The 22,438-nt window shown below is 47.4% G+C and overlaps 2 protein-coding genes and 1 long non-coding RNA gene across 3 annotated transcripts in view; 2 read left to right on the forward strand and 1 right to left on the reverse strand.

Annotated features, from left to right (window-relative positions):
- LOC8044146 (xylosyltransferase 2) overlaps nt 1–13,353 on the forward strand; it is a 34,933-nt gene extending 21,580 nt beyond the window's left edge. The window contains exons 9-10 of the mRNA XM_042294645.1: nt 347–670; nt 4,128–13,353. Coding sequence (XP_042150579.1) covers nt 347–670; nt 4,128–4,904 — 1,101 coding nt within the window. The 3' untranslated portion in view covers nt 4,905–13,353. The remainder of the gene's footprint in view (nt 1–346; nt 671–4,127) is intronic.
- Nucleotides 13,354–13,703: 350 nt separating this feature from the next.
- On the reverse strand, nt 13,704–14,985 carry LOC121838404. Its single transcript, XR_006078491.1, has 2 exons — nt 14,896–14,985; nt 13,704–14,006 (listed from the first exon to the last, which is right to left on the reverse strand). It is a non-coding gene; the product is annotated as an uncharacterized LOC121838404 (long non-coding RNA).
- Nucleotides 14,986–20,680: 5,695 nt separating this feature from the next.
- The window catches only part of LOC8044145 (protein tweety), a 52,403-nt gene continuing 50,645 nt past the window's right edge, over nt 20,681–22,438 (forward strand). The window contains exon 1 of the mRNA XM_042294647.1: nt 20,681–20,933. The gene's annotated coding sequence lies outside the window, so the exon portion shown is untranslated. The remainder of the gene's footprint in view (nt 20,934–22,438) is intronic.

The following is a 22,438-nucleotide window of genomic DNA, read 5'->3' on the forward strand; positions in this document are numbered from 1 at the left end:
AAGCACTAAAACAGCCCTAGCATCTTTTTTTTACTTGACTGATCGGAACTGTTCTTGCGACTAGTCCAGCCGTACGTTTTGCGGTTCCACAGTACGAACTTCGCGTCACACGATGGCTGCGCAGCTGATCACGAGGGTTGCCATTATGCTTGAGCCGGTAGTTTCGGTTTTTTCATATATCTCCGAAACAGAACTTTGAGATAAGATATCTACAAAACTACACAAAGCATAAAAAAACTACACTTCATAATTTGGGGACACTTATTTCGCTATAAAAAGTCGTAACCCTAAGATCCAGAAAATGCACCAGGGTTGCCCATTAAGCGTTTCACGGCCTCCCGTGCAGGCCACGAGAGACCGGCCGGTCTTCTTCGCCCGCAAGTTCGAGCCGGTGGTAAGCCGGCGGATAGTGGACCAGCTGGAGCGCTGGATCTCGGACCCGGCCTCCGAGGCTTCGACGGCGGCTCCGGTAGTGGCCGACACGGGCTACTGGCAGAGCCAGTACGAGCCGCTCGACGACGACGCCACGGTGGAGGATTACCAGCTGACTGCGTACCAGAGCCTGACGCGGCTGGCGCTCTCGCGGGCAGAGTTCACATGCTCTCAACCCCCGGAAGGCGGGCTTCACGTCCGGGGGGTCAGCCTCTATTTCTACGGGGACCAGTTTCAGGTGAGGTCTCCGAGCCCCCGAGGAATCATTCTGTGCGGCGGCGGCCCCTGCTACGATATTTACGCGATTGTGGATCGACCCATTTCTCAATTCTTGAAAATTTGAGTTGGTGGATCGACTTACAATCGGAGCATTCCGTCGCCTGCAGAGCCGGAACAGCTACCGTTTCAGCTGGCTGTTGTAGCATTGCGCCATTCTGTGCGCTCTTTTTACAATGACTTTTTTTTATTTGTGCTAGCGCGTATCGGAACTCGCATATCGCACAGAACGCGCAAAATACACTGCGGCAATCGGCGCGCAAAACTAGTGGCTGCGTGCCGTGCAGCACTGTGCTGAATCTCAAGGTTGGGGGGAGAAGGAGGAGGAGGGGGGGGGGGGGGGGGGAGAGAGGGAGGGGGAGAGAGGGAGGGGGGAGTGACAGTTATTGTAAGAGCTATGCTGGAACAGCCACTTAAACAGCCTCTGATTGTGTGGTTGTGCTTTCTTTGAATGGTTTGGGTTAGGGGCGATCGTGCTGTGCTTGTCCCGTGTAGATGCCATGTTCACAATCCGGAGTGCTATCTCTGCGACTGCTTGTTTGTTCATGACAAATCATCATCTACCAGGCGAAAAAGAACAAAGAAAACACCGTAATATCTTGACTTATTGCATCCCCCTGCCACCTGAAATTCATAAAAAAGTAGAGTGGGCCATGGCTTAATAGGTTAGCGCAAAAAGTTTCAAAAATAAAAACGCCAATTTTTCTGTACGTATCCAGCGTGGCTGTGCAAGAGATACATTAAACTCAAATTAGTTTCATTGTTTTATGCGAGAAATGCTGAGGAAAGAATGTTTTACTATGGCTAAGTCCGTTGCTTGCATACGTGTGATGAACACCGCTGATCGGCATACAGCACAAACTTTCGTGAAAGCATGTATCTTACACTGCTACAGTAGACTCTCATTCAAACTCCAGGAAGTCACAGATTTTAGTTTGAATTATCAGAAATTCATCTAAATATGATACTCGACAATACAGTCCAACCTCGTTATAACGAAGTAGCATCGGGCACGCAAATTCGTTCGTTATATCCAATATTCGTTATAAAAGTACTCAGAAAAATCGTCTGCCACAGGGTGTGGCAGACGATCTCGTGCCGGTTCTTAAAGCGCTGAAGCCAACCGCTACTTGCCCTGAAGTCATGATGCCCCAAGAGGCACGCTAAACTGACGGCTTTCGTTTGCAGAAGAGCACCAGACACCGGCAGGTTTCGCGCTCTCACGTCCTTGAAGCAGAAGAACAAAGCCTCTTCCACATCGGGGTAATGAGAAGGCCTGTCACGCTTCTGTCGCCTTTCAGAGTGCTGTTGGCGTAGGTCTCTTCAATCTTCTTCCTCGAACTTAAGAGAGTAGACAATGTGCTGGGTGGGATCTTGAAGTCCTCCGCAACATCTTTCTTCTTGCGGCCGCTGTCTACTGCTCTTAAAATTTTAACTTTCGTCTCGAGAGACAGAGCTTTGCGCTTCAACGTCGCCATTTTCTGCTCCCAGATTGACTGACTGCCGTCGCTGTCGCTTTGACACTCTAAATTTTAGTGTTTGATGACGCTTATAGGTGGCGCCGCTGGTGCGCCATCTTTTAGGGTTTATGCACCCGCTTCATAGATGGCGCCAGTCACCTCCCAAAGTGCTCGTTCGAGCGTTTGCAACGTTCGGTATCTTGAAAATCGGCACTGAATTTAGGTACATTGCCTTTTTACATGGTAATTTATAGATTTTATTTCTTTTTGTTTTGGTATTGCACATATTTCGAGCCGTGCGCGGCCAAAAATAATTTCGCTATAACCGATACCGCGTAGGATTCCGTGGTTTCGGTTTCGTTTTAAAGGTCGAACTTCCATTGAAATAAAGCATAACCAACCAAAATTTATATTTACTTCGCTATATCCGATAATTCGGTATATCAGTGTTTGTAATACCGAGGTTGGACTGTATTATGATTTGTTACATAGATAGCTACACATACAAAGCAGATTTTTGCCAGTTTCCTCTACATAGGGCTAATTATAAGCAAGTACAGGCATAACACATTGGTGAAAGAAGTGTGACGTTAAGTTTATTCATCCGGCAAAACATTGTCGATTGTGGACTGTTTAGTCAGTACATTAGATCTCAAAACAAAAATATCAATATCAGCCAACGCAAGTAGCTCTTTACGGGACTCTTCCTTTGCAGACAGAAAATTCCGGAGCTGAGCGATGTGCTCAAAGGCCTCTGCGGCTGTGATAGTTGGTAGTGGGTCATCCCTTTCTTCATCATCATCTTCACTCTCACTGCTGCACTGTGCTGGCATTACTTCCTTATGTCCTCTAATGAGTCATCACGACAAACACACACATCGTCGCCAAGACTAGCATATTCTGCCAGCTCGGCGTTTACATTATGTGCTTCAAGGCCAGAAAGCATGATGCCAGTGAGCTGTTCCTCATCCTCGATGTCGTCTTGGTCATCATTGTTAGTCTTGAAGCACATAATGTGAATGCCGTTTTCTGCTAATGTGTCCCTGCTTGAGCCCCGTTGAGTGCGCTTCTTTCCGAGCAACGGTGCACTGCGGAGAAGCAACTCTCGCGAAAACAAGCTTTGCGGGTATTGCTTCTCTGCGGTGCACCGGTGCTCGGAAAGAAGCGCACTCAATGGGGCCGCGAGAACAAAAAAGTATGAATTAAGCGAAAACGCCGTTCGAATTAAGGGGCTTATAAATACATTAAAAACATAGCGGGACAACCAAAATTTTCAGATCTGTTTGAATTAGACGGAAGTATGAAATATCCGAGTTTGAATTATCGCGAGCCTACGGTATGTTCTCTTCCTTAGTAAAAACATACATGCAATGAACACTGCTATGTTCTCTTCGTTAGAGGAGGAGAAGGGGCATAGTCTTTCCTCCATACCCCCCCCTCCTCCTTCTTCATTTTATAGAGCTACCCCAACAAACTATATTTATTGAGTCACAAGCCTTTAACTGTTTCCGGTCTGCTAATTAGCACCGCGAAATTCGGAATATTTACTTTGAAATTGGCAAGCGAAGGTGATGCCAAAAGCAACGTTCAAATACACCCGTGATTTTCAGTGCCGTGACGTCACTGCTGCACTTTTGTCTTGTGCTGCTTCACAGGTGCCGGAGCAAGCTTCCAAAGCATTCGTTTGACACCTTCAGACGTCTTGTAACCAGTTGGGAACAGATTCCACTGCCCGAAGAGTGAAACCCTGCCATCATTTTATCATTGCTGCCAATAATAACAGTCAGTTTAAAAAAAAGAAAAGGTTAAGGCCTGATTTGTTAATTAAATACCTTTGCAAAGAACAAAACTTTTTTTAATCTAACATTTTGGTTACTAGTTCAGTGATGTTTGTTTGTGTGTTGGCTCGTCATTTTTCGGAGCAAAACTTGCATCGCCACTTTTCCTTGCATACTCTAGGGCCTGCTCGTGTCGTGGGGAAGTCCCTCCGCCACGACGGAAGCCTTCCTCTCGCCTCGCAACCACCGGCGAAATGGCGACGCGGACCTCCCGGCGTCCGTCCGGCTCCGCCTGCTCCAGGTGGGCTCGCAGTACGACCCCAAGGAGCAGATGCTCCGGGACTTCCCCCGCCTCCTCGGACCGCGCTCGGAGCCGGGGGCCCTCCACTCCTGGGGTGCCGGCCGGGCCCTCGCCGTGACCTTCGTCTGGGTGGACCCGGCCAAGGTCGTCGCCGGCTCGTACGAGGTCCGCGTCGAGTCTGGCCCGCAAACGCTGTTCCACCGGCCGGAGTTCCGCAAGCCGCTCCGTCCCGGCGCTTGGACGTTGCTTGTGTTCTACGAGTGGCGCCTGGTCGGGCAGACGCGGTTCCTGGTGCTGCCGGTCGTTCCGGCGGCGGGAGGCGCCGAGGCCGCGGCGGAGGTGAACGGCGGCCCGCGCGGACCGTACATCGATCACGACCTGTCGCGCGTCGAGGAGCATCTTGGCTACTCGAGAGAGACGCGGGCCGCCCTGAAGGCGCAGGCAGACGCCGACGGGAGGCGCACGGGCCGGGAGCTGGAGCGGTGGGTCGACGCCCTGATTGCCGAGTTTTGGACCTTCCAGGGCGCCTGCTCCATCCGCAGCAGAGATGCGGCCGAGGGCGACCGCTGCGGCGTCGGGTTGCCGGCGTGCGGGAAGACGGAGTGGAGCTCGTTCTCGTACGACGCGACGGTTCGGGTCGGGCGAGCGCCGACCTAGGTGGCGCCGCGGTTTGCCGGTTCGTCTGCAAGATGGGCCCGAGGTACGGTGCCTGAAACGTGTCTCCGGCCGGTGCGGTTGACGTCCCATTCCGCCCGTGCGTCGAAAGCGGTTTTGAAGTGGCAACAAACGACGCCATAAAAGCTTCAGTGTCGTCCCGTCGGGTGTCGCAACCTCGGCGGTTGGGATTGTGACACCCAACGCAATTCCAACTGTGGGGATTGCTGTCATACCCGAGGATACAACAGCAACCCTCGTGTATGACCCTGCAATTGGGCGTAGAAGTTCTGGGAAAAGGCGCGAGAGACCGCGAGCGTTACTGTCCTTGCGGCATCCCAACACCCGGCTGCCGAAGCTTTTGCGACGTCATGGGGGTAAAACGGAGGGACCACAGCAAACGCGCCGATAGGAGGCACGCGCCAAGCGTCGTGACCGAGGATCCGAAGCACGCTTGATTTGTCCGAGAGCAAGATGCCAGTGTGTCACCAGTGTTGCCCGTTCGAAACTGAGAACGACGCTCATCGTTGTGTTTGTCGGGTTGTGGCGTCCTAGAATGTCCCAGAAACGGTCCCATTGTCTCGGAAGGGAGGGTGGTCTTCTGGAACAAACCTGTACATCTCGATTTGTCCCGGTAGCTTATTAGAAGTGGATTTGCCCGAAATATTGCGTGGCAATTGGGCGTAAAAACTTTGCGAGCTGTCGCCAATAATTTATTTCTCGTTTTGGATTGCAGTTCAATTTTCTGTTCCAAACTCTATGGCGCCTCGCTACAGCACCACCTGACAGAGCAAGAAGATGTAATTACTGACATTGAAAATGCTGCGCATGGGTATTAACTTCCGCGTTCGGAATTTCGGCTGGAAAAAAGCAGCTATTTTGCTTTTTCAAGCGCTCTGTCCAAACTGTCTCAGTTTCTTTCCGATCTTAACGGCGCATCTGTTGTGCGTCGTAATAGAAAGCGAAAAAAACACGCTGGTCGGCGGCTGACTTGGCGGTGTTCGGTGTTTCCACGACGAGCCTGTGGGAGACTGGGATAAGGGAAAGAGCCCCACGAAACCATGAGAACCTCTGCCAAAAAAGTAAGCTTGGCAACACTTTTTGTTGCACGGAAGCCACTGTGAAATAGTAAGGCAGTTGAGTCACCAGTTGACGTGCTAAGCGGAGGCGTGTCTGGGCTTCTGTGAACTGGGTGTTTCAGGGAAGCATTCCTACCACTAGGGTGGTTGAGAAGAAAAGAAACTTTTCGGAAACAAACTGCCAGTCGTGGTAGATGTCAGGATTTTCATAAGACATACTAATTAGTAAGATAATTAGCTAAAATTGACTAATTAACTTTTTAATTACTGAGAATAAATGTATGGTTCCATTCTCGGTTTCACATTAACTTGGCGAACTACGGGGGCTGCGGCCCCGCAATTCAATAAGGGCAACGGAGCAAGGGACGTGTAATTGTAAATATATCGGCTTCAACTTTAGAAAAAATACTTCAACAAGAAGAAAAATACTTAAACACAATATATGAATGGCAGAGCACGCGAACATGCAACGTCTCTTCATGCCCGTGTCCCACTAGAGCGACAGACAGGAGCAAAAGACAGTGACAAGCCTCAAACCCATGCAGCATGCTCGCGATGGTACCTTTGGCAGGCGTATAGTCGTTCGGTGCTCGTGAAGAAACCACGAGCGATTGCAAGCCTGCCAAAGACACCCTCGCGTGCGTGATGCTCGTGTTTGAGCGTAGCCTCCTTTGTCCTACAAAGCCTCTCAAATCGCGAAAGGCTCTGGTTTGAGGTTTGCCGCCGTCGTTTGTTTCTGCCTGTCGCTCTAGTGGGACACGGGCATCAGGGAACAGCGGCAGGACATCTGGCAGCTCATTGCAGGACATGCCAGTGTAGTGCAGCTTTTAACGCCACCACCTTCCTTGCCAGTAACAACAGTCCTTATGCACGCAAGATGCTTGAGGCAAATGTCGCGTCCCAAACTACGACAACACGAGCTTGTAGCGGGTTAGTTGAAAAGACAATAACTTTGAGGTATTTCTGTGTAAAGGTTTCTGTATAATTTTGTATAAGTGTAATTATCAGTAGTAATCTTTACAAGTGCAATAGGTTTATTTTTGTAATAATTTTATCGTGCTCTGAATGAACAAGCGAACTCGCAAGGAAGAAGTTTACACTAAAACATCGTTGGCAGTCAGCTGTTTGCCCTCTTATGTCGTTTCTTTCTTCCTGTTTAAGTATTTTTCTAAAGTTCAAGCTGATATATTTACAAGTATGTACCAACACGCTCGGCACTTAAACATTAAACATACCATAGTATCGCCACAGCAACAGCGCCGTCCACGACAAAAAGTAGTGAGACTTCTTTTCTTTTACTGGCCATCGAATTCGCGCTATGCCATCTCCATCTACACTGCACTACGCTGCACAACACAGAAGAAAGACGAAATGGTTGCCTTGTGAACTCTTCCCGACGAGCTTGCTACTCTAGCGGACGTTAATGTTGCCGCAGTGGAAGTTTATCCGAGGTTGGTTGGTTTCGCAGCAGACGACTCTTGGCAAGCAGACGACAGCCGCTTTCTCCGGGTGACGTGTTGTCACGTGCCTCGCTCCAGCGCTCTTATTGGGCCATGGGGTCTTTAGCCTTCACAGTTCGCCAAGTATAACGAAGTATAATGAGAAACTTGTTGAGCGTCATCGAAAACCCCCTAAGTGAGTCAATTCTAGGAAGACTTCAAGCATGCGTGAAGTGTGGGAGTGCACTAAAGTTTCCAGTTGTGCAGAAGGTACAAGCCTATCTGTGAAAACGCGGATGATAAGAACATCATCTGTGGGCTCAAAAATGTACAGGGGAGGAAAGCCAAACAACACTGAAGCGAATCTATAAATTCGGACAGTAAAATAGGTACAAGGACAAGAATCGCCAATTTTGTGGCACAGACGGGAACAAAAGCCTTAGAAGAATGCCGTCCAGATTTTTTTTAGAAAAGAACGCCGGAACTTTGGAACGAGTCGGCCTAAGAAAGACCGTTGTGACCTAGGTCAAACACAGCAAGACTCTCATATGATGTTGGGAGGGCATTGAGACGCAATACTGTACATTGGGAGTTCTAAAAAATTTGAATCCTGGCTCGCTGCGTTGAACGGCAACCGAGGAACTGTCCTGTACTTGCCATTGATCCATTAAGGTGGTGCAGAACCTAAAGACCTTGTAAACGACAATGGACATGTTAAAGGAGTACGGAAACAAAATTCCAGTGCTCATTGTTTAGCTTTAATCTGTTACATGTTGCATTTTAACCTCAAAAGTACCAGTCTTTTGTTGAAATTCACAAGAAAACTAATTTTAAAGCTAATTAAATCATCTTTCAATGTGCACCTGGTGGATGCATGTGGAGCCTATTTGGGAGGTAATCTAGCAACATTGGGGAACTTGCTACGTAGTCAAGACGTAGCAGGTTCCATCGGAGCAGCGCCGCTCTTTGGAATTTCAACATTTTCCTTAGCTTTCCTTCTCAACTCACAAATCGCACATTGTACCAAACAGTCCAAGAGGACGGAAAGGAGGGGCTCCCCTCTTTCTCGGACCCTCGTTTGTGTACCCGGACACAGCCATTCTCCCTCTAGAAGATTAGCCCGTCGCTCAAAATTTGGACAAAAGTTGCTTTTCCCACCCCATTCAGCCCTAAGTTGACAGTGCTGTGGAAGCTACGTGCTCCTTGGGCCAGCCCACGTCGCCCCACAGGTACTTCGAACAATTCGGCTGTTACACGTTGATGCTCTTGACACCCCCACAATGCTGAAACGCCACCAACGGCACAGCTCATAATTACGCCACCCTTGCTACGTCATGAATGCGGGGAATCTTTTTTCTTTTCTGTTTTCGTTTGCACCAGATATCCCATGACGCATCGCACTCTCCGTTCGCTTCTCTTCGAGCGCTTGCTCGAGTGCACCGTTTGAAACGAAAAATATAGCCAGTTCAAAATACGAACGTGCGATTATCATTTGCGGTTATTATCTGTCATGCTTGACTCATTTCCGAACGAAATTTGAATATTTAAATTTTTGTTTTCGTACCCCTTTGAAGGGGGACATGGGTCTTTGAAGCCAAAAACTATCTTAAAACTTCATTCTTTTGAAAATGGCAATGTTGACCTCTACAACTGTTGTTCGAATCTACCAGGTTTCTAATTTTGTGAATGAATATTATAAATCAATTTATAATGTTTCTGCAGGTTGAATGTGCGTTGAAGTTAACTCTAAAACACCGTTTTTACAAAACACAATTTTTGAACTCATTCAAAAATTTGCAGGAAGGATATCTTAGCATCTAGAGCACATAGAAATATGACTTTTTTCTGAAACATGTAGCTAAATGTGTTTATCCATACAGTGTTGAGAGCAGATATTTTAATATAGGTCTAGGAAATTTTTAATTGACCTTTTATTTTATTAGTTGTTAGCCACACATTGAGCACTGAACTTCAATGTGCGGTAAAATCACTACTAATTGGTTAATCTTCAAATTACTTCTAACATTGTATTTTGTACACTTCGTAGTATCTAACCATGCGTTAAAGATAATGTTTTGTTGAGCAGTTTTTTTCCTGTTCCTCCAAACAAAGGCGGGCGAGTTTTAATTATCTTGAGGACAATTCTACAGACTGAGAAAGTGACCAGATATTTGAAATCAGCACAAAAAGCTGAACAGGCTTGTGCAGTGATTTGATCATAAAATAAGAAAAAAGCTCCAAGACCAGTGTTCCCACATCATCGTTGCATTGCCCCTGTAAGGGGACAATGCAATGATTTTTTCACTTTGCACAAATACCGCATAGAACGGATCCCTGACGTTATGACCTGTGAAGCACCCTTTAGTTTTTAACCACACGCAATCGAAGTTGCAGAAAAAATTAAAGGAAAAAGAGCAGCGTTCACCCCCTCAACTTGCAGCCAGAACAAGCAGCCACATGATCTGGATCCGATTATATGCCTCCAATGTTGATCATAGACATGCGCTGGGGTTGGCAAAGCACAGGACATACGCTGAGTTCCAGACGTTTTTATGGTTTGGCTATTGTCGTTATTGCAGCTACTGGATAGAGGCAATGGCACGGGCCCCTATCCGAATGCTCGTCGGGCTATCGATTATGAAGAGTCCAAATCGAGTGCTAACGCAATGCTCAGGTTCAATCTATGAGCCGCATTCAAGTACCGTCCTTGGGAGATACTGTGACTGCCCAGCTACGTCATCAAGTTTCGCAAAGGGGAGATTGAATGAAAACACTGTTTTTTGTCCTTGAAATTACACCATGACAAAGGAGTTCTTGGCCAGTGGCATTGCGTGCGAGTATCCTCGAGTCCCACTAGTGCCGGTAAGCTTGTGTGAAGAACATTCCAATTGAATATCGTTACACCGCCCCTTTAAGGAGCACTTGGTTCGTAGTTGTTTATTCATTCATTTACTTTCTGTGCTCGTGAACAGCTGATGCCTCGGCAATTATGCATGAATGGGTGGTCCAAGCCTGCTAAAATTATGCCGGAAAAACGCTTACTTGTTGAGACGGGAACGGTGAAGGTAATCTGGGGGCTAAAAGATTTCACGAGGGCACCCCGAGCTAAGCCTGCGTTCCTAGAACCACAGTTTGCTGTACATTGATTGGTTCCATAAACAAAATGTCTTTTTTTGAGTGAAAAAATGTTGTACTTGGCTGCTTGTCAAGTGCCGGTCTGCCCCCTTAGCGTGACCTCTTCAGCCTCTGCTGCAAGAGTGTGCCTGTTGCAACGCGACTGCAAACACGACCTTATCGGACGGAGTTTTACTTCTTTGATAGGGTTGGAGGGAAAAAGAAACCAGGGGAGGACATCGAAAGAAAATTCAAGCATACACAAGGTCGTACATTTGACTGTTATAAAGACGCTCTATTACATCACTTATGCTTCAGATTACAGAAGTTATAGTTACGCTATTTTCCATTCTTCATGAGGAGTGACATTTAAAAAAGTGCTGGCTCAAATTTAGGTGAGCCACATTGTTAAAGGAGTAGTGTCGCACCAGAGGAACGGGAGAATGGGGTGATTTTATGGGAGGGTCTCAACGGGTTGGGGAAACTCTTTTGTGACGTGTGGAAAACGTAGACAATGGCATCCAGAGAATAGACACCGTTTTCTACTCTGGAAAATAGCGTTGCTCGGGTCTTGCAACGAATACCTCTCTCGAAGGAGAAAAGTTGTCTGGAAGGAGGCACGAGAGAAGGAGAGACATTGTGAACGATAAAGGCTGTAAACTGAGTTGGCCTTCCTTTTAACATAGCTTTATGCTGTACGAGCTGGGGCTCTTGCCGAAACAAGTAGTTATCTACTTCCATGTTTCGATAGGGTGCGCAAGAAAGGAGAAATAGTGAAAACAATTGCGGAGGGTGTTTGCATTTCCAAACACACTCCCCGGCTATGCCACCCGGCAGTCGGAGCTAGAACCCAGGCATGAACCTTCCAGAGGCCTGGGAACGGCCGCCGACATTTTGCGCGGGGTTTGGTTGTGCAACGAGGAATGGAATACACTGTGACTGCACTGGTGTCGCAAGCGTGTACAAATCAAGCGCGCCTCGTAAACATTGTTTCGCCGTAACTTGGCAAAGAGCGGACGCTACAGCCCCCTCGAGCCAATGGAAACGACACGAGCGAAGCACATGACAGCTCTTATCAAACGTAAAGGGGCGAGAGCGTCGCCGAAGCAGTTGGAGAGGTGGGGAAGGAGAAACTCCCCTCTTACTCGGACCCCATTTTACGTGTCCCAGACATTGCTCTTGTCCCCCCCTCGGAGTTTAGCCCGTCCCTCAAAAGTTGCGCAACAGCAACTTTCCTCCATCCGCCTGTGGCTTCGACGGCACCGCGTGCAACCTACGAGATGTAGAGCATTATCATGCGTCTCCTTCCGACACAACGATGGGCTCGCGGAAACTGTAGCCTTCACTGTTTGCAAAGTTATGGTGAGATGGAGTACGGTAGTACCCAACTTTCGCAGAAGAGAAGAAGGTGAGAAGGCACCGCATCCTATGCAGCCTCTTTTGAACTAGTCCGAGCTTGCTCGAAGTGTTGAGAGATTTCTGTTTTACGAGTGCTTTTTGTTTCTCTGATGACGCGTCGTGGTAGAAGATTTTAGGCATAGCTTGCTAGATTAAAGTCTAAAGGCTCCGTTATACTGGGACGTTGAGTGCAGCGAACGCGGCGTAGCGCAAGACGTGTGCCTTTTATTGGCCGGCGAGCAGGAACTCGACATCTGCGACCAATCTGTACCTGTGTGCGTTGCAGTACGCCACGTTTGCTACGCTCGACGTCGGAGTGTAACGGAGCCTCAACTGGTACTAAGCCTAACTTGCACGACGTCTTAATTGCTATGCCTCAATGTTTGACTTGCCAAGGCAGACTGCTCCTTAGGGCCTTTATTTTTTCGAGTTTTCGACGGAGTGGCAGTTTAAATGAGAGGTGGGTGCAGTTGTTGGAGAGCTTGTGAGCGCCACAAATGCGAGCCTGCTTAATACGCTACACCCGAATGGAGTGCGGACAAACTATGCTTTTTAACTGCACGGAAAGGGTTAAACGACTGATTCTTACATATTCGCTGCCTTACGTCTTGTTTGGAGATGCGAGATCCAGATTTGACACATCCGGTATTTAGACCTCTTCCATCAGAAGAGGGAAGTTGCAGCAGACGTCATCTGTCGGATATGTTTTGGGACAGATGGGTGCTCTATGCACATACTCCTCTCTGCTTAAGAGGGCACGATTTATCCTTAGTGTTCAGATGGTGTGAAGGAACCGTAAGTCTTTTAACTTTGTGCTGCGTGCCGTTCAATGGAGGTCACTACGTCTCCCCGGCAGACGACCCGCAATAACAGCGAAGGAAAGTCATTGACCGTTTTCTACTTTCGTCCTTTGGATACTCCAATAATGTGCTTTATACCTCATGCACGCTATCGCAATCATCCAGACGAAGGAATCCATATCTTCATATCGAAACATATCGTGCACCATTTCCAAGGTAGCGGGGCGCCTCGTTGTCGCATCCACGACCATCCAACATGGCACCGTCACAATAGTTTACAAAGTGTCGTTTAGTGTTTTTGCATTTCTACAAACTTTTTGGGGGTGGGGGAGGCGAGATTTGAAGAGTGCCATCCTTTGCTTCTGTCCGGCTTTCGACAACTTTTTGTTGTAAAGTGTAACCCAAATTGCTGGCATTTGTTTTAAATGTTTCTTACAAATTTGTTTATTTTCCACATACTGTCAGAAAGCTTACTCCTGTGTCGAGTCATTTTATGTGGTGTAAGCAAGTTGAACCAGATGGTCATTATGACAGCCATAGTGTTGCCATTAGCATGATATTGCACAGTTAATGAAGGATCGTGCGTGACATTGCATAGGGCCATCAGATTTTACGAATGAAACCTTTGTTAACTAGTTAGAAGTGTGCCATTGATATGTCTTGTTTTATTGTGTCTCATGTTTCTCTCTGGCCTGGAGCCCCCCAGGAAGCGAGGGAATGTTTTTGGTTCAAGATGAGTAACAATGTGTTGTGACTAAATGCATTGCAGTTAGTACAATTCAACTGGAGACCATCCTACTGTGCCTATCAGTGCACTCATCGACTTTCCAATCTGTTTGTTTGCTCCTAATTCCTATTTTCTTCTAATTTCTTAATTCTTGTGCAGATGCACGAAAATTGGGAACGTCTTCATTTCTGAAGGCCATTCCTTTGTGCTGTTACTCGGCTCAATAATGTGACATCTGGAGAGAATTGTTTTTCTATAGCACTTGTTTGCGTTCTAGGGCATGAACAAAGTGAATGTCAGACGTTGGATTGGGATCGTTCTGCATTATGCCACAGTCAACATTTTGTTGGGTCACAATGGGTCTGTAGGAAGGGGTTGAGGGGGGGGGGGAGAGCATTATATTTTCTGTACTGTGGAAATAGGCATAGTAAAATTGAACAATTTCGTAGAACTTTGCCTGTCTGTCAAACTTTTTTATCTCTGGTTTTTACTGTGCATTTGCCCGTTGTGTGTCCAGTTAGATTCCTGTTTGCTTGACCTGGAGACATCTGTAAGGAATGGTAATCGTGAGCTTGCTGAAAATAATTTGTTTTCAAGGATGCAGTGAAGTCTAATTTTACCGTTAATCCACCATACCGCACTATGGGCTGTTAACTTGGATTCAGTTTAGTGGTGGCCTTTGCAATTTCGGTGTCAAGATGAGCTTTCAATCCTTCTGCTTGTTCACGACTCTCCACCTGAACTGGCTGTACTTCCTCCAGCAGCTCAGAAACTGTTTGATTCAACCATAAGTTGTAGCTGCTGTGCGGAGAGCAAGTCGTCTGCTTCTTGCGCAGGGGTCGAGGTGTCATCAGAATGACGCCGAGTTCTGATTGGCTTTGATTGGAAGAATAGTGGGTACAACTCAATGCTTGATCTGATTGGCTTTGATTGGAAGAATAGTGGGTACAACTCAATGCTAGATGCCTTGAGGTCTACCCACTATTTGCTTTTCAATCAGCCAATAAGAGCTCAGCATTCTGACGTCATCGCAACCCCTGTGCAAGAAGCAGACAAACTTGCACTCCGCATAGTCACTGCTGGTGTGAGAATGGTGGGGTGTGTCTTTAGAACGGCCTCCAGCAGCACTTTATGCCTTCTGCCGTGCCTTGGCTCTGCTCGCACGTTCCAGGTGCATGAGACGAGGAAGCGCTGTCGCAAGTACAAATAATTACAAACCAGTGCACAGGTCCACAGTCTCAAAAATCGCACAGCACTGAACTGTCAACCTATAATCTGTATTTAGTCGGACTTCCTCTTCTTCAACCCCAAGGAATAGTGACCAGCTTTCCTGGGGTCGATGGAAGGTGGTTGAAAGGGCCTGATGTGTTAGAAATAAAACCCGTTAAAACTGCAGATTGGGCGAGTTGGTAAGGCATAATTTTTATTATGCTTTACCGTGATGGCGTTGACCCGGCACGGTCATGCAGGGGCAACGTCGCATGTGGTCTCTCCGCCCCACACTCTTTTCTCTCGCCCTCACGCTCCACACCTTGAAAAGTAAGAAACAAGCAAAACAATTCTTTCAGTTGACGTTTTGCGTAGCATTGGCTGTGTCCACGCTACAATGTTGACCGTGCTGCTCCGCACGTCGCCCACTGGATTGGGGGGGATTTTGGTGACTGTGGAGCCACTCCGAGTTCGTTGGCCAATTTAATAAACTTTTAGACGGAATTGTATCGTAATATTTTATGTGTAAGCTTTTCAGGTGATGCGTCGTAAAACTGCATTGTTTTCTCAACATCGAAATTTGACCGGAGCTGCGCTCTTAATGGCTACAAAACAACACAATAGCGAGCTTTTTTTATCCGTTCAACTATGCCTTTTCGGTATATTCATACTCGAAAGTGTCAGCAGCATCTTGTTGGGCCCTGAGACCTCCTAGATAGGGTTCCTTCAAAACATGTTTTTTTGTCCCCATTGTGGATTATCTTTGGCCCCAGAGCGGATACAAAGAAACCATCTTTTCTCTCTGTTCAACCAGCAGGTACAAAACCCATAGAACAAGCCCATATTTAGGAGAAAGGTTGGTTATAACTTTTTTGTTTGAGTCACTTTTTTTGTTCTGTCGTCTATTTCTCACCCTTGTCACTGTCCACGTCAATCTGGAATGTTAGATCTAACCTGATGCTAAACCCACTCGTATTTCTAACGAAGCTAATCAAAAAGTTATATCTGTCCCACATGCATTCTAACTGTGCATGAAACCTATGGAATGCACTTTGCTTAGGGCGGTTTCTTTTTTGTTCTCGAGCGTGTGGAAGAGCATCTCCCAGCTCGAGCTTTTGGCATTGACCGTGCTACCTAGCCATTTTGTCACCGGCCATTTCTTCGTGTCTTGCAAGGTGCAATTAAAAAGTTTGGAGATTAATTTTATAATGTAAAAAGAGAGGGCAGCACGGTTATGCGCTTGCAGCAGTCGAAAGCAGGAACATTTGAGTCTTGTTATGCCAAAGGGCGTCATCCTGTGAACCTTTAAAGGAGCTGTGCAACAATTTCAGTACTTTGCTTAAATAATTTGGGAGTTGGTGTCTCAACCCTTTTGAAGTAAAGAACAAAAAACCGCTTTTGCCTGCATGTCCTAGTTTTTATTTTAAAAATTGACAAACATTGAGGTTTTCGGCACCTCTCAACTCCTTCACCATCTTCCGAGTCACGTGCGCTATGACGTGAAAGGAAGACGCGCGGGGTTCCGGTGAAGCACTCTCACTAGAGCCATCGGTGAGCAGCGACAACTCGCCCGCTCGCGACCACGTGACCACGTGCTTGCACAGCGGGATTAACATGGCGAAAGGAGGAAAGTCTCGTCCGAGTCTGGCCATCCCCGTCCGGCTCTGTCTCCGTCCCCCTCCGGCTTCTGGCGGCTGTTCGCGGTAGCAGATAGAGCTGACGGTTTTGTGGACCTAGGATAGGTGGCGCCATTAAAACTCTGTATAATAAAAGTTTAGTCAATGATACCAGGTTTTTGATGCATTTATATTTATGTTGGAACGACAAGATTTAAAGAAAAATTGCCTTTTATGGAGCAGGTATTCGCACAACATCCTATCTGTTTACAAGTCCCCTATTGACGTCACGCCGCTTGTTTCTCGTGGCCGCCGCTCGCGGCTGCAGGTCGGGAAATATTATAATTTTTGCCTCGCGATTATGTGGCGGAACCTCAAGATTTTGAAGGAAGGAGATGTGTTTTCTGTCCTTTGTGACAGGATAAACAATGTCAAAAATAGAATATGCGAATTCTTTCAACATTGACATCGTTGCACGAGTTTCTGTGACCGAGTTTACTACGGTTGTTCGGATGCCATTTCATCGAAACACGTTTCAGAGGACGGATTCGTTTTATCGAAGCTTGGCTCATCACCATTTTCTCTAAACTGATCTTTTCTATGAGGCAATTCGATGACCTGGGGGGTCGGTAAAACGACTCTTGCTAAAATGAGCTTCTCTAAACCGCACGCCTCTTTCTGTGATTACGTGCATAAGCACAGTGGCGATTTCACGATAGACTACAAACCAGAGTGAGAGCAAACATTGATTCTGCGTCATACTCGGCACATTTAAAACGGAGAAATGGTTCGGCAGTAAGGACAGAACGAGCGGGTTGAGAGGGATAATTAAAACTTGAGGAAGAAAACGAGAAGGGATGGACAAACACAGGTTTATGTCAAAAAGCAGTGAATTGTGCACAGTGTTTCGAGTGGCACTAGTTCTTCAAAAATGGCAAAACATTGCTGGAAGACTGGGAGGCAACCTTCTCTGACCCCTCGTGCCTTCCAGTGATGATGGTATTCTTGACGTACAGGTGCCGCTCGAAACACTTTGCTCAATCCACTGCTTTTTGACATTAGCTTGCTGAATCGTTTCAAAGGTTACTGGTTTTGGTTTTCTGACAGACCCTTTACAAAAGTGTGCCTTCTAGAAGTTTCTGCGCCAAGTATCCGAGTTCACCACCGTTTGGGCACATACCCTGACCTTGTATTGAACAGGAGAGTTGCATCAGCATTCAGCGTAAGCTCAGATCTTCTCGAAAAAGAGAGCTGCGTTAGCGTTCGACAAGTGTACTCGGATTCAATTACACTCTTCGTGCCCTAGAAATGGCGACCACCAATGTTGCTTGATGGACTTTTGAAAAAAGTCTGTTGATGTTCACTCTCGCTCTGGTTTGCTGTCTATGGTCAAGTCGCCATTGTGCTCTTGCGTGGGGTCACAAAAACTCGTGTAGCGCAGCTCCAGACGGTCGCAGAACGGTGCCCTTTGGCATAATGACGCGGCAAGGTCCCTGCCTTCGACTGCTGCCAGCACATCATCGTGCTACCCTCTCTTTTTACACTAAAAATCAGTCGGAAGAACTTTCTGGTTGCACCACATACTTACGAATGCCTGCCGTCGGCGTGGCACCAGACATTTCATTGAATGCCGTTTCATAGAACGGCTCAACGCCGTTCATTGAATTTTTGCTTCACCGAGTTTTGGAGTGTTGCAGTGCTTTTTAGATGTTTCACTCTCGCTTTGGGGTTTTCACACTGCTGTTAAATAACCAAATATAGAATAACTATCCCGATCACTTTTCACAAACATTTTGGTTACTGAATCATAGAACATTGCTCGATTGGGCTTGTGACTGCATAAAATGTAACACTACAAGTTGTCAGTTGCTACTAACAAAAAAAGAAATGGAATGAGCGTAGATAATAAAGTCTTTTTATTAGTTCCCCTCCATTGAGAAAAAAAGTTTATAAATTATGATTGTTATAACACTGCAGGTTTTCCGATGTTGAGACATCCTCCTAGATAACATTTCTAGGCAGTTTTCGATGAGACTACTTTGCTGAAAAGGCGTTCAATGAAATGGTGTTCGATAAAACGGCTTATGATGAAACGGCTTTCGATGAAACGGCTTTGATGAAACAATGTTCAATGATATGGCGTTAAATGGCATGTCTGGAACGTGTCCACTAACTTTTCCATCCCACTTTGGACGGTCGGCAAATATTGGTTTCTCATGATATTGCGCTGGGATTTACTATAGAGGTGCGGCTAGGTGGTGCATGCGTAAAGTTAAATATAAACAATTAAACTTGACTCGTTAAAAAAAAATGTTTGGGGCAATTTATTGCGCCATCTCCCGAGCGATGCAGACGGTGCTTGTTGACCTGGAGACGCGAGGGCAAAATTTTGGCGGGATTTTTTCCACTAAATTTAGTGGGAAACCCGGGCTGAGGGGCGTCACGTGTGACATGAAAAAAATTTCCTGCCGAATATAGCAGGAATTTTTTACCCTCGTGACGTCACACGTGACCCTCCTTCTGCGTACCCTCCCCTCCTCCTTGAGAGCTGCGCTCTATTTCGGCATTACAGAGAATTGTAAACGTCCCATTTTATTTAATGAAAATTTGATATGCACCAGCCAAAAGCGATTTTGGTGACAGAGCAAATATTGGGTGAGCAAAATAAATCCGGGCAACGTTTCGGCCGTAATGTCATATCACAGCAAACTCCCTCCAAATCCGCCCCTGCGATACGTTGGGCTTGAAGCGTTAGTGTACAGGTCAACGTTACTAAAACACTCAGTTGGGAAACTCGCCGTCGAAACCTGGGCCGCTGGCGTCCACCGAGACTGAGCTAAATGCGACAACAGCGCCACTCTTTATCGTTTGTCTGTACTGTGGTCACCTTGAGCTTTTTGAAAGCCTGTTTTTGCGTAAAAACAAACGGAAAAGACTCTTTTTGTATGAAATTTATTGAAGTTTAGTACAAAAAGAGGGGCGCGTTATGTTTTTAAAATCTTTAGTTTGCAGGGTTTTGTGGCACAATTAATATTGTTTTTATACAACCATGCCTCCGCGGTCCTTTCAGGTAGCGCGTCCCGACCTAGGTGCATTTTAACTTCGGTAGTTGTACGCGGCGCGTCCGCCGGGGAGACGGGGGTGGCACCCCTGTTACCTCTACCGCTGTATCTGTTCTTAAAGCGTGCAGTTCCTCGAGTGGCCGCTGCGGGAGATATGGTGGCGTTGTGTTCGTCATTAGCTCGGTGCTCGCGGAGACAGATTGGGGCCACTTTTTCAAAGCTGTCTCTATGGGAGTTTCCCAACTGAGTGTTTAAGTAACGTTGGTACAGGTGTAGTACTACAGCATTATCCCAACTAGAAGGATATAAAAGCATCCTACACAGTAACTTGTCAACAGAGCCGTGTATTGAGAGAGTTTGGTCAATGGGAGGCGCGGGCAGAGTCAGGGCGTGCGGCAAAGTTGGAAGGGGGGCTTGGCATGCTCTCTTGACCAACCAGAAGCCGAAAAGAATCCCCTAGCGGTGGTAGCGGCAAACAGTTCTGATCAAAAGTCTATGTTCGTTTATGGTTTTAATAAACACGTAAGAGTAGAGTGTAGTAACTCTTTGTGGTTGAAAATAGGGTGCACGTGTTGTTTTGATCATGATCATGCAGAAAGATGTAAGAAACGAATGCACCGCGCAACTCTGTTTTGCACGGAGGTTCGGACGGCGGATTCCCGGCCCTGGGCGCCTGGCGTAAAAATCATGTCGATCGTTCCGCTAGTCGCACTCTTCCACCATCATTTTGGATTAACGTGATTGAAACATCACGTGTACCATATTTTCAGCCATTGAGAGTTACTCCAATGCAGTTATCAGGTTTGTTTCTTACGACCACCGCCAGGGTATTATTTCCAGCTTCTGGTTGGTCACATTCGAATTTCTGAAGACGCCCTGGAACACGCCCAGCCCGCTTTCGGCCAATGGCGCCTCCTCATTTGTCTCCTATACTTCCCAACGAATGGCCAAACTCTCTACATTTACGGCTCTGCTTGTCAAGGGTTCCTCCAGGTGCGCTCTTCGTACACACCGATTCTTCGACACTAAATTGCGGCATGTTTGCTTGCCTAAAGGCGCTGGATAACTAGGATAAGTGACTTCATTGGTGCAATGAGAAAATTCAGTAGCACCAAAACCATTTGCATCAAGACGGTAGCTAAGGAACGTCGGTGGCTAGGGGGCGCCAGCCACCGCCCGATCCAAGGAAAACAGCCGCAATGCATCTAGCCATTATTAATTCATTCAATTGAAAGTTGTCGCTTATCTCGTCCCCAGTAGGGACTCCGCGGGCGGTGACCTCTTGTGGAAGTCTTTGGCACCACAAGAGGTGCCCTCCCCCTTCCTTGTGTTTGCGTTTCATCCGTGCGGCAGCGGCGCTCACGGAAACTCCGAAGGAAAGAGTCGCGACGAGGGAAGCCCTAGACCTTCGGCGCCCCTTATCTCAAACTCGGACCGAGAATGTGAGCCACTGGAACCACTAATCGGCTCTTTAATCTGCTTCCTGCCGTCGCCCGCCGCGTCCTGCTCGTTGCACGGCGAGCGCATCACCCAGCGACGGCGATGCTCTGAGGCACCGAGGGCTGTTTTCATCGACCCGAAAACTCCGGTGAGCTGCCCCCACCCGTCGCCCTGTCTTCTTTTTTTTTTTATACTACTCTCTTTTTTGCTTCCGTTCCTCCCTCGTTTGTTATCCTTTCTGGGTCCTTTTTGAACGTCACTCGTGAGCGTGCTTTGTTCAAACTCCGGATTGCGACGCTACCGCGAGAGCGGTGTGGAGGAAACCTGTGGGCGCCTTGGGATGCTGCCGTTTCGGAGTGTTTCGTTCGTGTGCCGCGAAAGTGGCCCCAATGGAGAGCTCACTGATACGCTGCCGGTCGATACAGAAGCGCCGTTGAAGGGGCTACGCGGACGGCTGCTTTTATAGATATATTTCTTTTTAGGGGGGCTTTCCTCGATGCCTGGTTGCAGCCAGGCTGATTTTGAGCGCGCGCCTTCGGACCCTCGGGCATCTCCTTTATGTATTTTTGGTACGCATTTTTGGGGTTCTCTCGGAATTGTTTCTGGGTCAAATCCGGAGATGATCGACTTGGTTTTACTATTTTCTTTTCTTGTAAGATGACCCCTTCGGTTGTACTGCGACGAACGCAGCTGGAGTTGTGAGAACATTAAACGAGAATTAAATAGATTAAGGAACAAAACTCGCAGGATAAGATCGTCAGGGAAATCTTCCAGTTGTCCCGCGCCCAGGGCAAGCTTCCCGCTTTAAAACTCTTGGGCGTGTGCGGGCTGCGGGCAGCCGGAGCACGACGGAAAGCAACCAGAGCGAGTCATCCGAAAGACGCCGTACGCCTCTTCTGCCATCGCGCGCGGGCGTTAAAACGGAAGAGGATGTAATCACTTTGTTGTGCGTGGGCGCTGGTACGATATATTTTTTTTCCTCTGATTTATTACATCTTTCTCGGGAAGAGTTTGGTCAAGAAGTCGCTTGAAATTCCCGTTCGTGGAGATCAGTGGGTTGGCGCTTGCGAAGTTTCGCGGCGATGTACCGCGCTCGGGGACACGTTTCCTCCGCGTGTCCCGTGTATCTTTGGCGTTTCCGCCGTGCTACGTAACTTTTACTTTATAATCGGATCAACGTCAGATCGAGCAACTCTTTGTGTGCGCGTGTAACTGCGCCCGGAGGCGGGAGGAGGGAGGGCCGTCGCGAGACTTTGCCGACTTGGCCAACTTGGCCTCCAAAATAAAGATGCTGCCAAGGTTGCAAACAAAAAATCGCTCGGAGGGGGATCGAGATTAGGGGCGCCGAAGGAGGAACCAAGCGTGAAGTTGACCCAGATAGGCGCACAGGGCTACAATGGGCCACATTTATCTAAACAAAGCCCGCCTGCTGCCTAGCAACCATAAAGTGCTGCTAAATATAGAAACTAGTAATATCCTCTTCCAAACGGTGAAATTTCTGTTCCAGGCTGGTATTGCTTGCTTTGCTTCTTTGCATTGCCGAGTCCTAACAGAGTACAGTCGTCCTGGTAAATATTCAGCATCCACAACAAAATAAAAATGTTTTACTTATAGACACGAATGTCAAGGGAGTGTTCAGTCAAAGATGTTGTA

Source organism: Ixodes scapularis, unplaced genomic scaffold, assembly GCF_016920785.2.
Source record: "Ixodes scapularis isolate PalLabHiFi unplaced genomic scaffold, ASM1692078v2 PGA_scaffold6__148_contigs__length_123643588, whole genome shotgun sequence".
In the NCBI taxonomy this organism is placed as follows: domain Eukaryota; kingdom Metazoa; phylum Arthropoda; class Arachnida; order Ixodida; family Ixodidae; genus Ixodes; species Ixodes scapularis.